This window comes from Dendrobates tinctorius, unplaced genomic scaffold (genome assembly GCF_039654945.1).
Source record: "Dendrobates tinctorius isolate UK_male_01 unplaced genomic scaffold, ASM3965494v1 ptg000086l, whole genome shotgun sequence".
NCBI classification, from domain to species: domain Eukaryota; kingdom Metazoa; phylum Chordata; class Amphibia; order Anura; family Dendrobatidae; genus Dendrobates; species Dendrobates tinctorius.
Window position 1 is genome coordinate 12,069,278 of NW_027361754.1, and position 16,588 is coordinate 12,085,865.

General features: G+C 44.8%; 1 protein-coding gene across 2 annotated transcripts in view; it reads right to left on the reverse strand.

Annotated features, from left to right (window-relative positions):
• Nucleotides 1-2,339: 2,339 nt before the first annotated feature.
• The window catches only part of DISP3 (dispatched RND transporter family member 3), a 179,167-nt gene continuing 164,918 nt past the window's right edge, over nucleotides 2,340-16,588 (reverse strand). Inside the window, exons 19-22 of one of the 2 annotated variants that reach the window (XM_073585053.1) lie at nucleotides 10,969-11,082; nucleotides 9,066-9,232; nucleotides 5,911-5,937; nucleotides 2,340-2,657 (exon numbers count right to left, since the gene is read on the reverse strand). In XM_073585053.1, coding sequence (XP_073441154.1) covers nucleotides 2,514-2,657; nucleotides 5,911-5,937; nucleotides 9,066-9,232; nucleotides 10,969-11,082 — 452 coding nt within the window. In that variant the 3' untranslated portion in view covers nucleotides 2,340-2,513. Of the gene's footprint in view, nucleotides 2,658-4,809; nucleotides 5,938-9,065; nucleotides 9,233-10,968; nucleotides 11,083-16,588 lie in introns of those variants that run through there. The other variant, XM_073585052.1, reaches the window with a different exon arrangement.

Genomic DNA, 16,588 nt, shown 5'->3' on the forward strand with positions numbered 1-16,588 from the left:
GACTGGACACACATAGTACACTTGCCCCTGGAAACCGTGTGTCTGCGCTACCCCTTTAACTTCAGGATGCTCCACCCCAATTTCCTGGGACTCCACCCCTTTTTGGGCAACTACTCCCTTTAGGGACACCGCCCTATTTTGCCACTCCACCCCTTTTTGGACAACTACTCCCTTTTGGGATACCGCCCCTTTTGTGACTCCACCCTTTTTTGGGCACCCATTGCTGTTTTGTGTTACCGTACCCCTTTTGGGACACCACCCCTTATGTCTTTCTGGGGCTGGTACTGGCCCTTTAAGAGGCTGCACACTCTGAACCTCTGACGTCCTTAGGGCACCTCACCAGCTCCTACTGGCACTGCCACAGCTCCCGCTGTAGCCACAAACCTCCGGCTGCCGCTCACAAGTAGCTGCTGGTGTCACTGCAGCTCCAGCTGCTGCAGAACCTCTTGATGCAACTTGCAACTGCAACTTCCACTGTGCTGTCTTCGTGGACCCGCCGATCCACAGCAACCTTCGTAACCCCGCCAAGTTACAGCCAGACACTTGTCACCTTCGTGACCCCACCGAGCCACCGCAAGCAGACTTGAGAAAAAAAAAACTTTGTGACCCCACCGAGTCACAACAAAACACCTCACACGTGCCTCCTGGATCATTGCCCACAGTCTATCACCATATGTAAGGCAGCGCCTCCTGTTTGTGTTGGGGGACACTCGGCTGCGATATTGATATGGTCAGACACGGGTTTTTCTCATAAAACAGTCCATATGGTTTATTTATACAGCATAAACCGCACCGTAGGTCATGTTGCACATTACAGACCTAACTCATAGTCCATAGCTTATCACATAAGGCTTTATCAGGCGTTTACTAGTCACGCCTGACTTTCTCCAGTCACCGGGTGACCGCACAGTTCAGTAACGGAGCATTGACAGCGCACACAGTTATTTCTCCCTGTCCGGGGTTACCTCTCAGGAGCTCCTGCTCCACAGACTGACCTCCTGTCAGACCTGGTTCCTGGGGAAGCTGCCGAACTGGGATCACCGTCCTTGTGTCCAGTGCACTATCGACAGTCCAGATCCTCAGGCGGAGGGTAGCTCCCCCATACAAAATGCCTTCAGACTCCGCAAAGACATGTGGCCTGTCCGGGTGCTATTCAGGACACATTTGTCCAGCACTCAGGCCACCAGGTCCAGGACCTTACCGGGTGCCATCCAGGGATCCGATCCTACCACCAGGATCTTCCAACACAGACCTTCACAGGCCCTTGCAGCCTGAACCATTCAGGTACACACACTCTGCCCATGTGACCCACCCTGGTCGCATTATATGGTCCGTAACCACACCCACGGGTGAGGTATGGATCACATGGTCATGACCTCACTGCAGGTCCTTTTACACACACACAGCCACACACTTACAGGCTTTACTTTGGGAGTTCAGACACACACACCTGGGTGGATTTGTAGGTGACTGGACCCTCCCATCACTCCAAGTCACCTGGACACCTCCCAAATTAAAACCAGTTCATCAGCCTTAGATCTGCTGATTAACACACGTTCTGGCTTCCATCACAGGGCACCCACCCCTGTGATACATATTGGCCATTTACAACCCTGCCGCTCACCATTTCCCCATCACAATAAAGGAAACGCCTGCATGCATGTCCTAGGCAGCCCATACAGCGCTCCCTAGCTGTCACAGGGGTCACTGCATCACACTATATACAAGAATATAACTACTATAATACTGTTCCTATGTACAAGAATACTACTACTATAATATTGTTGCTATGTACAAGAATACATCTACTAGAGTACCGCTCCTATGTACAAGAATATAACTACTACAATACTGCCCCTATATACAAGAATATAATTACTATAACACTGCCCCTATGTACAAGAACATAACTACTATAATACTGCCTCCTAGGTACAAGAATACAAGTATAAGTACTATAATACTGTTCCTATGTACAAGAATATAACTACTTTAATACTGCCCTTAAGTACAAGCGTATAGCTACTATAATACTGCCTCATATGTACAAAAATATAACTACTCTAATACTGTTCCTATGTACAAGAATATGCTATAATACTGCCCTCTATGTACAAGAATACAACTACTATAATACTTCCCTGTGTACAAGAATATAACTACTGTTACACACAATTAATATTGCCTCCTTCCACCATTATTCTGTTTCATGTGTCTATTTCTTCTTTAAAAACTTTTTCTCTAATCCTCCTGCTCTTGGACGTTATAACTTGGCTCGATAATCACTGCCAATAGGAACTTGGCACCAGAACGTCTTTAATTAGCCTTCAGTACACGGGTCTTTTCAGGTTTTGCTTTAATTGAACAAATTACAAACTGAAGAGTCTACAGTCTGTTCATTATCAAAACGATATTGGTTTTCCCAGTAACGATTTAGAGCGGCGCCACAATTGTGCTTTATAACAAAGAGTCTGGATTATCAGTCACTGTGACGGGCTGTATCCATGCATCTCCTATTCGGCTTTTCTAAAAAGTTTCCAACGCAATCTCCCTCGTGGCCAATCTTCATTCCTGGCATCTTGTATCGCCAGCTCCTCTGTCAAGATTAGGCCTTTGTTTCGAATTGTGCCAGTAAAAAAACAAAGGAGTCGGACCATCTGCTTAAGAAATAACCATGGCTCATTAGGAATTCGTTTTGAACAATAGACAATGTGATGTGTTAAACATTAACAAACATTTGCCTCGATTTTTAAAAAAATCACTTCAGAAATGATCTTAGTGGTGAATGCAGTAACGTACGTAGAAATCAAAATGCTGTTCCTTCATTGTGATGACTTTACAGTGAGGAATGGCCTGGCAGTTGCTTTCCTCTCCACTCCTTTCCGTTACCCTTGGGCCCATTTCCCCATCTTCCTGTGAGGACTTCTTTCTCCGCACTGAGAAAACATGCCACTTGGCCTAACTGAGTGTTCATTTTTAAGAGGCAATCAGGAGAGATAGCTGTTGGTCTATTGATTTCACTAACAGCTGGGCACCATATCCATTAAGAAAACTAAGAAACCAGTTGGACAACTGAAAGAAACATCTATAGGCTGACATCGTTTTAATTGGAATTCCTAATCTTATTTTTCACTGTTGGATATTTGGGCACGTTAAGAAAACCGGGCGATAATCAATATGACCCTCTTTATCTTACCCATAGCGGTCCCCCAGACTCTAGAAATCTATCTGGTTAAGCAGCAATAGACCCAATGTTCCTACAGTGATGTCTAAATAGGAAAATTTGCCCTTTAGGACTCTGAGAAAGTGTGTGGGGACCACCCACACCCGTGAGTCCACGAGAAGATACAATCCTAAGAACCCAACTCTGATCATTACAGGACAACTGTGAGGTCTAGTAGGTTGTTGGTTAGCGATACGTGGATCTGTTCAGGCTCATTTATAGAGCTCCAGGAAAGGTGTTAATAAAAAAAATATCCACCTCTTCTACATTCACATGTCAAGTATCCTACTCTTTGGTCCTCCCCTCCGCCCGGCCTCTTCTTTCCTCAAGCACTCTTTGGGCAGCTTCACTAATGTGAATATGTCTCTGACATTACAGCATGTGCCATCTGAGCCTACTTGATGGCCAAAGAGGATGTCACACACCAGAGAAAAAAAAAAAGAGGCAAGACACAGTATTTGTGTTCATGCATTACACCCTACTTATGTTATGTTCTGGGGTCTGGTGAGGCCACAGAGCATAATAAGGAACATTTGAATTGTATTGAATAACTTTGGCGCAAATCAAATTTTCTTTCCAAATTCGAGAGATCTGCCGCATTGGAATTCACTCATCACTATTTCTTGTACATTGTCCTGTAAGAAACAGACCCAAGTGATTGCTCTCCAGTCACCTCTAAGTTGAGGTTGTCTTCTGATAGACCTTCGGGTCTTCTGATTGTTTCAAAGAATTGAACCACTGGAGGATCCTCGGGTGTTCAGGGGTTGTCAACATGGCGGACTTGCCCACCAAAGTCTAAATCAGATGGAACTCAAAAATCATATAGAACCCCTATAAAACATATACTATTATTGCTATTAAAAAACCAACAAAGTGGTTCACACCACAAAATCACAAAAACCAAAACGTGCCAGAAAACCTTCACAAAGAAACACACTAGGGGATAACCTTAACTGATGCCAGGTGCACATGTAGTAAAAATAAAAACAACTGAATCACTATCTTTTGATGGGTCATATAGGGACCTTGGTACTTTCTAATCATCTTTCCTAAGTATTGTATATACCATATATCTATTGATCCATTTAAGACCACTGGCCAATTATGCCTGAACTGGTCATTTTCAGATTCTTTGAAAAAACAAATATAGGAGGTTTTCGTTTCCTCAATAATATCATCCTTTGGTTCTTGTTCAAGACCTGAGAAGTGTGGAAAGATTGCATCATCTCTTGCATTATCAATGTCACGAATGCCCAATTTCTTCTTCACTTTGGGTTTATCTTTTCGGGTATAGGGTCCCTTTAGACATAGGAGTGATCTATGTATTTTGTTAGGAGTTCCCTTATTATCTGGATAGAGGGATCCCATATTGGCTGCAGGGTTTAATCAGGGACCCTAGGGATAGTCAATGTTGAGTAGGGGCACCAAATCGTTCCCCCCTAGGGTGCCAACCTCCACAGCCAGGAAGGTATGAGCTAAGGCAACATACCAGGGACTTATAGGTTATCTCCTAGTGTGTTTCTTTGTGAAGGTTTTCTGGCACGTTTTGTTTTTTGTGTCTTTGTGGTGTGAACCACTTTGTTGGTTTTTTAATAGCAATAATAAAGTATATGTTTTATAGGGGTTCTATATGATTTTTGTACTTGATACCCTATTGATATCCTGAATTTAATATTCAGATGGAACTCAAGAACTAATATTGAGCAGTCTTCATTTTGGGGAGAAATATGCCCTTTACCAAAGCCTACAGACTAATAAATGTTGCATCAGCAATATTTTTGTAAAAATTTTGATGAATTTGTGCCAATGTAATGATATAAAAATCAGTAATTGCACTATAAAACGTAAGGAACTTTCCATAGCATTGGTTATGCAGGGTTAGTTCTCTGTTGCGGGCATTAGGAAGCGGCTATTATAGTTATGGTTGGTATTTATAACTAAAAACCCTTCCAGAGGGCAAAAAAGTTCACACCAACGAAATTCACTACAGCATTCGGGACAAGCCATGTCCGGGAATAGGGTTATCAGGATTTCTACTCAAGTCCCATAAAAATGGATGAATAAAACCATTTTCCAGACCTTTCATAGTAAATAAGGCCACGAATGCTGCATTAGCATTAAAGAAATGTCCTTGTGGAGGGCGGTCCGTGTGCTTGCCCCCGGGTTCTGCATTGCAGTGACGCCATGTCTGCTGTTGTACGCATCATCCAAGTAAAGAAAAAAATAAAAATAAAGTGCATCTGTAGTAAAAGAAAATCGCACAGTGTTGCTGCTTCTGTCCAGGGTTTACAATTGAATTTCCGACAAAAACTTTTGTTTAATACAAAAAATGTCTACAAAAAAAGTTTGCCCTATGGCGGGGTCCCATTGAGAAAAGGGATGGTTAACCCTGTTTTGAGCAGGACTATGTAAACAATGACACTCCCAGCGGCGCAAAGGACGACCACCAGAGTCGCTTTAAGGAAAGAAGTTCTGCTCCTGACGAAGGTACTGGGAGCCATGACAGTCAACAGGGCCGTGCTCACGGCTAAAGTGTACACTATGGAAATGCCAGTATTTAAAGCTACAATCTTTCCAAATTTGGCGAAAGGGGCGATGATGCAGAAGAAGAGAGGAATTGTGGCTATGACTGTTGTTATCGCACTGGACACGATGGCTACACCAACATGGTTGACGGCTTCTCTCACCCTCCATTGACGACACGCCAACTGATCCTAAAAAGGAAGACCGATAATTATTTCCTGGTTTGGCAGGGTGATTCTAAACTAAAGTCTTGGGGGGTTTTATGATAAGGGGTAATGAATATCAGTAGGCTCCCAGTTTCAAAAGCATTTACGCATGTAAAAAATACAAAACATTTCTGCAAAGGACTGAGCTTATGAATATCTTGGCTGAACCTTCACCAGGCCATCACACGCGGTCAATGAATAAATTCTACATCGCGGCGGTATATTTAATGCTTTGTTTTGAATTTCTGTACACTAATGACTTGTAATGCTGTGATGGACATTACAATCCCAGCCCATTTACAGCAAAAGGAAGGAATGTAAATTTCCTGAACGTTTGGAGTAATGCACTGAGACCGGCTCACACTGAGGCTTTGATCTGGTGAAAGTCTGAAGCTGCAGGATGGCGGGCTGGCTGTAAAATAGCAGAATAAAGATCAGAGATTGGTTGGAGGTCTTTTTAGTGTGTATAAAGGAGATTAATAAAACATATGGTATGATCTTGCTTTGAGCTGAAGGGTAATGAGTATTGGTGGACTAGTTAATAAAAATATTTTTAGAAATTTGGAATCAGTTTGTTTTCTATAATACTATAATAATGGTGCAAGAGTAATCAAACAATTTACTCGTAGGTAAACTCTGGTGTGCATATGTATATGTTGGGCGAGAGGAATAGCTTACTGTCAACTAGTTGATCAATCAACAGCTGTGTTTGGCTACCTTAAAACAACAGGACAGACTATGACATTTGGAATATCCCAATTCCTAAACTATACACATGGGAAACATATATTAATTAGATGTAGTACCGCAATATTATAGACATTCTGAAAATATAAGAATGTCAGGTAACTGGGGTGAAATATGACCCCATTGTGGTTCCTAATTTCATACTTATTATTTGTAAGATTGATTATTTGTCCACAAAAACTCTCTGAAGCAGTTATCAGTCAGAAAATGTTTTACCTAACTGATCCATAGTGGAAATGCCTAGTTGTTAAACAAACACTATCCATCAAAAGGAGTAAATAATACTGAGGAAATGAGCGGTAAGTTGTCAACAAATTAACGTCTTTGATTTTGAGTCATTTGTTTCCTCCCTAGTCTTTGCTTTAGGAGTATCCCATGATCTTATGGAATATTTTGGAACTCTAAAGCTGTGTATGCATTTTTGATATATGTCGGTCAAACCCACAATAGAAAAAAGATCTGGACATCTGCCGTTGGGTGAGATAAAGAAGAGGCATCTGAATTACAACATGCCTGATTCAGGAGAGTATGACAGCACCGTACGCTCCTCTTCCTACTGAGAACACATGCACCATGACCAAGCCCATTGAGCATGTGTAAGGGGCAGTTAGTAGATACAGTTTGGTCGGCAACTATCCAATGTGCATGGTATCCCTAAGGATGTGCAAGATCATTTTTGACCAGTCATGCATGCGTTGTATTGCATGCGTTATAAACTGGGAACAGGGAAAACCTGCAGCCAGACATCTCTCGCAATTACCGTATATACTTGTGTATAAGCCGACCCGAGTATACGCCGACCCCCCTAATTTTGCCACAAAAACCTGGAAAAACTTATTGACTTGCGTATAAGCCTAGGGTGGAAAATGCAGCAGCTACTGGTAAATTTCAAAAATAAAAATAGGCACCAATAAAAGTAAAATTAATTGAGACATCAGTAGGTTAAATGTTTTTGAATATCCATATTGAATCAGGAGCCCCATATAGTGCTCCATACAGTTCATAATGGCCCCATAAGATGCGCCATAGAAAATACACCCCATATAATACTGCACAAAAGGTTAATAATGGCTCCATAAGATGCTCCATAGAATAATATGCCCCATATGCTGCTCCATAAAGGTTATGGCCCCATAAGATGTTCCATAGATTATGCCCCATATGCTGCCCCATAAGATGCTTCATAGATTATGCCCACATAATATGCCCAATAGATTATGCCCCCATAAGATGCCCCATAAATTATGCCCCCATAAATTGCCCCCATAAGATGCTACATAGATTATGCCCCCATAAGATGCTCCATAGATTATGCCCCCATACGATGCCTCAGATTATGCCCCCATAAGATGCCTCATTGATTATGCCCCCATAAGATGCCCCATAGATTATGGCCCCATAAAATGCCCCAGAGATTATGGCCCCATATTCTGCCCTCATAAAATGCTCCATAGATTATGCCCCATATGCTGCCGCAAATAAAAAAAAATGACATACTCCCCTCTCCTCGCTGGAGGCCATGTGTCGGGTCCTGAGCAGGCGGGGACACCGGCACGCTATGGGTGACAGGTGTCAGTGTCACCGCTGGCTCAAGACCCGGCGCCTGAGATATTCACCTGTCCCCAGTCCATCGCTGCTCGTCGCTGTCTGCCGTGTCCTCTGTCAGTGACGTTCAGGCAGCAGAGGGCGCGGCGCACACTAACTACGTCACCGCACCCTCTGCTGCCTGAACATTACAAAGGACGCGGAGGACAAAGCGGCGAGCAGCGTTGGAATGGGGACAGGTGAATATCGCATATACTAACCTCCTCATGGCGCGATCTCTGCAGCCTTGCTTCTCCCACGGTCTCCCTTCCTTCAGCGGTCACGTGGTACCACTCATTAAAGTCATGAATATGCGCATATTCATGAATTTAATGAGCGGTACCACGTGACCGCTGAAGGAAGGGAGACCGTGGGAGAAGCGGGGGGCTGCAGAAACGTGCCGGGGGGGGTCAGTATGACATGACACCCCTTCTCCCCCGCCGACCCCCTGGCGTATATGACTCGCGTATAGGCCGAGAGGGGGACTTTTAGCCCCCAAAAAATGGACTGAAAATCTTGGCTTATACGCAAGTATATACGGTAAATACCTCCCTATGGGAGTGGATGATTTGGCATGTTGAAATACAATATGCCTGATCCTTCTTTCCCCATATCTCCCCTTCATTGGAGACTGGGGACACCCCCATTCACAGTCACCTGGTTGTGACGGAATTAGGGTTCAACCAACTTTCCTCTGATGTGTTCAGGCATCTTTGAAAGAGTTTTTTTGGTATCCAACCAGATATGCAAAAAAACATGTCCTGGAATAATATTTTATTTACCTCCATGAGATGAAGAGGAAGATTTTCTCCTGCCAGAAGATATCCTTCCACCAAATGAACACAATAGTCCACGGAAGATCCCACAAGTATTGATAGAGAAATGGCTTCAACTGCTCCCATCTCCCATCCCAGCCAGTACATGATTGTCACCACGAGGCACACGACACCTACAGCAGAGCAGAAGAGCTTGTCACTACAAATCATCTTAAGTCATCTGGTGCTGGGCAATGGTTAACGTGATGTTGTCTGACATTACAGATTCTCATGCCGAAGGATTATATTGGACAACTGTGTGTAACAACCATAATGTTGCCATGACAGCTTCTATAGGGATAGTTGCGTAGATTTCTTAGAGTTGGAAACACTCTTACCTCTACAGTCACCTAACTCTCCCAAAAAGTAATTGCCTACACAAACTCTTTGAGCTTATCTCTTATTGATTGGGCAGACACAGAGAATCACAGTAACTGTATAGTTTCAGCTTTACAGTTCTCTCCCTCTCCTTTCTGCATAGGAGAGATAGAAAACAGAACCATCTTCTGTTATAGACTGGACAACGCTGGAGCCACAGAAGGTGAGTAACCCCCTGGACACTGGGTTTATAGCATTAACCCTTTCAACACTCTCAACCAGGGATATTAATATTAACTATCTGACTGCCCTAGACCACCAGGGATCTGTAGGATAACCGCCATAAACAATCAGGAAAACTAGAGTTACCCTCCACACTGCCGTAGACCACCAGGGATCCTTACATTGTCTATGGTTCATCAGGAATACTGGATTTATGTTCCTCACTGCCCTAGAACACTAAGTTTAAGCATTGACTATTTCACTGATCTAGACCACCAGGGATCCTTACATTAACCCCTTCAATTCCCAATGCCACCCAGGACACTCAAATTGACTTCCAAACTTTTTAAGCCCCCAGGAAATCTGACATTACCTCTTTACTACCCTAGACCACCTGGAGTATTGACATTAACCTCTAACTGCCTAAGACCACCAGAAAAGAGTTGAGCGACTTTGGTGGTCATCCGCTCAATGCCGACTTTTATTCCCCATTGACTTGCATTGGGGTCGGGTTTCGGACGAAACTCCCACTTTTTTTGCCCTAGTCAGACCAGTTTCATCCGACTCTAATTTTGTTTCATGAAACCCGATCCGACCAAAGTCGCTCAACTCTACACCAGAGATGCCTAAATATAACTGCTGAGCATTGTACCCATGTACAAGCTCTACCCTGATTTCTCCTTCCCATCCCCCTCTCTACAGTCTTGTGTATGTGACTTCTGCTGCCTTCTTTAATCACCCTGATTGATACACTGGGGCAGAAATATCCACATGGCAGTCCACATTAAGACTACAAGCTGGCAATGCACACCCCTCCACTTAGTGTTAACATTCATAACAAATTAACAAGATCGGCAAGTAAATAAAACATGAAAATAAAGCAAAGCTTTGAGCTTGTACCGTCCACATGAAAGCCCACAAGCCCAGCAGGTACTAGTGATACAAGCTCAATCTGATTGTTGCCAAACGTTTCAACCTATTATATAAATCGAATGAAAGGGCCGCAGAACGGCACAAGAAATGCTGAACGCGCAGAACGATACTGTATATCTGGGCATTATCTATCGGAGAACATATTAGTGGATCCTCCCTTCATTTTGTTTCTGTTTGCAGAATTTACAGCAGTGACAATTTTCCGAATAAATATGACGCTCTGCTCCAGCGGCTGCTAAACAGACCCGAGGCCTCATCGTATCTGCAGATCATCGGCTTGTAATAGACCATAAAGCATCAACTGCACGAGAACCAGCGCAACATCCGAAAAAGGACACTAACCCAACGAGGCTGATTACAGACGACTATTATCCTGAAAGTAAATCATGGCTCATACCGAAGATAGTGAGCAGCACCGGGATCAGGAGCAGGATGTGCGTAGTGAAGATAGCCACCGCCGTCACACAGATGACGAGAGAGAGGATGAGTCCATATAAGGCGCTCTCTACCCCTGAAAGATGGAACGAGAATAAGCATGGTACAGCACTGACAACCTTCTGGGCATGTATCCTGTACATAAACTCCTATAATATACTCCAGAGCAGCACTCACTATTCTGCTGGTGCAGTCACTGTGTACATAAATTACATTACTGACCCTGAGTTACATCCTGTACTATACTCCAGAGCTGCACTCACTATTCTGCTGGTGCAGTCACTGTGTACATACATTACATTACTGACCCTGAGTTACATTCTGTTTTATACTCCAGAGCTGCACTCACTATTCTGCTGGTGCAGTCACTGTGTACATACAGTACATTACTGATCCTGAGTTATATCCTATATTATACCCCAGAGCTGCACTCACTATCCTGCTGGTGCAGTAACTGTGTACATACATTACATTACTGATCCTGAGTTACATCCTGTAGATCTTTTATTATAAAAATGAAAAACATAACAATAATAATAACAGAAACATAACAGGAATATCAGCCAGAAAATAATCCGCATACTGAACACTGGTCCAGCCGCTCATTCTCTCCTGTCACACATATTATACGTATATACAGAAAAATAACTAATATTAAGTACTTACACCTTCTGGTCTGGTCACCAACAAACTTTTAATAAAATAAAGAATAGCAAACAAAAACTATATACATACTTCTTTTTTTTTTTAATTTTTAAATAAAATAACCACAAACTATACAAATATACGAGGGGCGATCCAAAAGTAATGATAATCGGTTATTTCAATAGCACACAAATATTGAAATAAAATGTTTTCTTCTCTGTTAGGTACCCACTAGTCCAGGAAAAAAAAATCACTTAAATAGGCCACGATTCCCGGGAGCTACATTCATTTGAATATGAACTGCCAAGGAGTGAACATCAAAATGGAAAAAAACGAGCTCAGAGCTGTCATCAAATACCTCTGCTTGAAAAAAATGTCTACTAAAGACATACACAGCGACTTGGTGGAAACATTGGGGGACTCTTCTCCTCCATATTCCACAGTTGCACGCTGGGCCAAGGAATTTAAGCTGGGAAGAACATCGACGGAAGATGAACATCACGAAGGACGCCCATCCACGTCCCTCAATGAAGAAAATATGAAAAAAGTTGAAGAAGTTGTGTTGGCAGATCGAAGAGTGACTATCAGGCATGTAGCTGAGGTCACAGGGATCTCACATGGCAGTATTCAAAGAATCCTTGCAAAAGAATTGCATATGAGAAACGTCTCCGCGCGTTGGGTGCCAAAAATGTTAACCGACGAGCAAAAGAAGAAACGAGTTGACATTTCAATAGCAAATCTCGAAAAGTTCCAAGCAGACAAGGAGAATTTTTTGTCACGTTTTTTGACCATGGATGAGACCTTAATCCACCACTTTGATCCCGAAACTAAACAACAATCGATGACATGGAAACGAGCCGACGAACCGACGCCGAAGAAATTCAAAGTGTCAAGCTCAGCAGGGAAGGTTATGGCGTCCGTTTTTTGGGACGTTGAAGGAATTATTATGGTGGACTATTTGGAGAAGGGAGCCACTATTACGGGCTCCTACTACGCAGAACAAATAAGAAGATTGCGGGAGGATATCAAGGAGAAAAGGCGCGGCAAACTGTGGGCTGGAGTGCTGTTTCACCAAGATAACGCACCGGCTCACAAAGCTGCAGTTGCCATGGCTACCATTCAAGAAGCGGGCTTTGAACTGGTGGAACATCCCCCCTGTTCGCCAGATCTAGCCCCCAGTGACTTCTTTCTCTTTCCTCGGCTCAAGGAACACCTCCGGGGCAAGAAATTTGACGACAATAGCGACGTGATAACCGCTGTTGGGGAGTTTTTTGAGGGTCAAGATCAAGAATTTTTTTCGAAGGGAATTCTAAGTTTAGAAAAGAGATGGACTAAATGTATAGACTTGTTAGGAGACTATGTAGAAAAATAATTTATTTTTTTACTATATTCATTGTGTTTATTATTGATTATCATTACTTTTGGATCGCCCCTCGTATATACAAGACTAAACTAAACACCCCACACACAAGGCCACCATTCCCAACCCCCGTATTGACCTGAGAGCTGGTCCTGCGTCTCATGCCTCAGTCCATGTCCAACGTCCATAGGCCAGATCAGGCAGTGCCAGTGTTTCCCCAAACACTCCAGTGTCCCATAGTCCCACAAGATAAACCCACCTCCCCCCTTTTCCCACCACCCAACCTAACACCTACACCCAAATCTATATCCCTATATACAATATATACAGAAATAAACACTACAACACCCACAAATCACAAAGCCCAAGTTCAGCACCTGCAGCCCTACATCACTGTATACCGATCACAAAACAAAAATCTACAGCGGCAGCCTACCACCAGGAAAGGAGATGACCAGACTAGGGCACACTAAAAGAAAAGCCCCTCCAGAGGAGAGCGGCCCTACGTGTGCCCAGTATCTCATACTCCAGAGAGCGCACCTTCACCAGGTCACCGAGTATGGTCCTAAACACATCGTCCACTGGGAGGATTTTCCGGTGCGTCGATACTAAGCACCGTGCGTTCCACGTGTGATACCTAATCACTGCGCTGACTAGAAATAATGTGCAGCGGTCCCGGCCACCAAGGTCTCTGAATACTCCATAGGCCCACTCCGCATAGGAGTGACCGGCCAGCTGAGACCAGCCAATGGAGGCGCCCACCCTGTTGTACACCTCTGTGTTAAAGGACAATGAAGCAGGAAATGGTCCATGCTTTCCAGCACGGTACCACAATGCTCCCGAGGACAGTTCCTGTCCTCAGAGCTCCTACACTTCACATTGTCCCTCACACACAGTTTCCCATGGAAGCAGCGCCAAGCCAAGTCCCAAAACTTCGAGGGGATCCTGATAGAATTCAAAAGATGCAAACCCACCCCAAGGTCCCGACTTGGGCAATCCCTGAGCACCAGAGGCCTCTGGAAATTGGTCAACAGAACCCTATTGTCAAGGAGTTTCCCTGGCAGAGTCCTGATCTCCCACATTCCCAGACCCCACCGGCGAATTACCTTCAGAACCAAGGTAGCCGGAAGATGTCCATGCGTTGTGCGAAGATCCTTCACTTGCCCTCCTGTCTCCCATTCCTGGAAGAAAGGCTGAAACCATCCCCTACAGGAGAATACCCACGGAGGAGCCCTCTCTTTCCAGAGGCTTGCAATATTGATTTTAATGAAGGTATCCACAAGGAATACCACAGGGTTGACCATACCCAACCCTCCTAGTCTCCTCGTACGGTAAGTAACCTCCCTCTTGACCAGGTTCAGTCTATTCCCCCATAACAGTTGGAAGAACAAACTGTAGACCCGGGTCCAGAGAGACTCCGGCAAGATGCACACAATGCCCAGATAAATCAGTAAAGGGAGCAAATAAGTTTTGATCAGGTTTACCCTTTTCCTGATGGTCAAAGACCAACCCTTCCATTGGTTCACCTTCTGAGTGGCAATCTCTAGCCTGCTGTCCCAATTTTGTTTGGGGTAATCCCCCTGGCCAAATTCGATGCCAAGGACTTTTGCAGAGACTTTGCGTCCTGGCAGGGTGTCCGGGAGATCAAAACCAGGATCTCCTCCTCCTAACCAGAGACTCTCACACTTATCCCGGTTGATCTTGGACCCGGATGCCTCCGAGTAGCGATCTACCTCTGACATCAGCCACCCTGCCTCCTCGTGAGAGGAAACAAAAACAGTAACATCATCGTCATACGCCACCACCCTCAGAGTGGCTTCCGGTGCTGCCTGGTCCATCCCGATCCCGGCCACCCTCCTAAGAAGTGGGTCAATCGCAAACACGTACAGCAGGTCCACCTGGACCTGTTGAAGCGTCCGTGTACGCGAAACGGCTGTCGTCCGTCTTTTTTCCCTGCATGCCTCATGTTATCTGCCCGTCCTTTATTGTGTGACCTTTAATGGTTGAATAAAGAAACACTGCACTGCAAATCTGGGTGAGTGCCGCATCTTTTTCCTTCTTTTACAAATTTAGCATGTTTTTTCTGATGCTGAGCACCGTTATTCCCAGCAGTGTTTTACACACTGTGTGCCTGTGATTGATCCTCGACTTGTTGCTGGTGGATTAGAGCCTTGGTGCCGTTCATCTGGGTTTTCTTTGAATTGAAGACCAATAGGAGGGCCCGAGTCTCCACTTCCTCTTGGCTTTGAACACATCTGCCATGTTTGGCAGTCTGGTCTCTTGCAAAAAGAAAATGTCAGCTTCAACACGGCTGAGAAAATCAAAGGTCGCAAATCTGGCTGTATTTGAATTTATGCTGGCGACATTAATGGACGCCAGCGTCAACGGAGTGGGCACCGCCATCATTGGTGATTGAGTTAGATGGCTTTTTTCTTCCCACTCCCCTTATCCTCTGCCTCAGAGGAGGAATACTTCTTAATGACAGAGAGGTGTCCATTCCCACTTGATTTTTCTTTTTGTCATCCTCGTCTCCGGACTCTGGGCCATTCCCTCCCTCCAGGGACCTTACATTCCCAGAAGAAGGAGACTCGGCACCCCCTGTAAGCGCCGCCGAAGCCGGAACCTCACCCTCAGCTTCCTCCTCAGAGGAAGAGATGTTCTCAAGGGCTTGGAACCGGTTAGAAAGACCAACCAGAGGCGAGTCAGTTTTTCCTTCCTTAGGTACCTTGGTCAGAGCGGGAGAAGATGTTTTATCTCCCTTCTTTCTCTTCTTTTTGGTGCCGAGCTTACGCTTGTTCTCTAGCCACTGCCTATTATCTTCATCCATACTTTCATAATGGGAGGATTCGGAGGCAGTGGCAGTTTCTTACCTGTGGATCCTCCTGACCTCCTCATCCAACTCATCATCCCTCGGGACCTCAGCAGCAAGACTGGCATCCAGGACAGGAGTCACCGCAGTAGCCCGGGGCTCGCCCAACTCCCTCTCCTGTCTGCGCTTGTCTAGACGCCTCAGCTGGGCAGGCGTCTTTTTATTGCTTTTACTCCTTGGCCCCTCAGCTCCCCCACCCCTGCTAGTCCCTTCCCCAGCAGAATCAGCCTCACGGCTTTCTCCCACCGGGGTCACAACTGCATTAACGAAGAAGCGAGGACAACGGCTGAATGGGTGACCTAAGTCACCATACAGGTGGCACCTACTCTCCACCCAAGATGCAGCAAGATGGCCGATATCCCCACACAATGCACATTTCTGCACAGTGCAGTTTGCACTGAAGTGTGTGGGGTCGCCTCACTTGTGACAGAGCTTCGGCTGCCCCTGGAAGAAGACCTGGATACGATCTCTACCCAGGAAGGCAGATGATGGAAGGTGGTCAACCGTACCATCTGAACGCTTAAGTTTTACCATAAACGTCCAGGCCCCTGACCAGATACCATACTCATCGTGGTTTTTCTTTGGCATTTCCACCACTTCTCCATATCTGCCAAGCCACGTCATGATGTCATAACAAGAAAGCGACTCGTTACAAGTCATCACGGTCTTGATTTTGGCGAGACACCGCCTGGATGGCAAAGTCTCGCC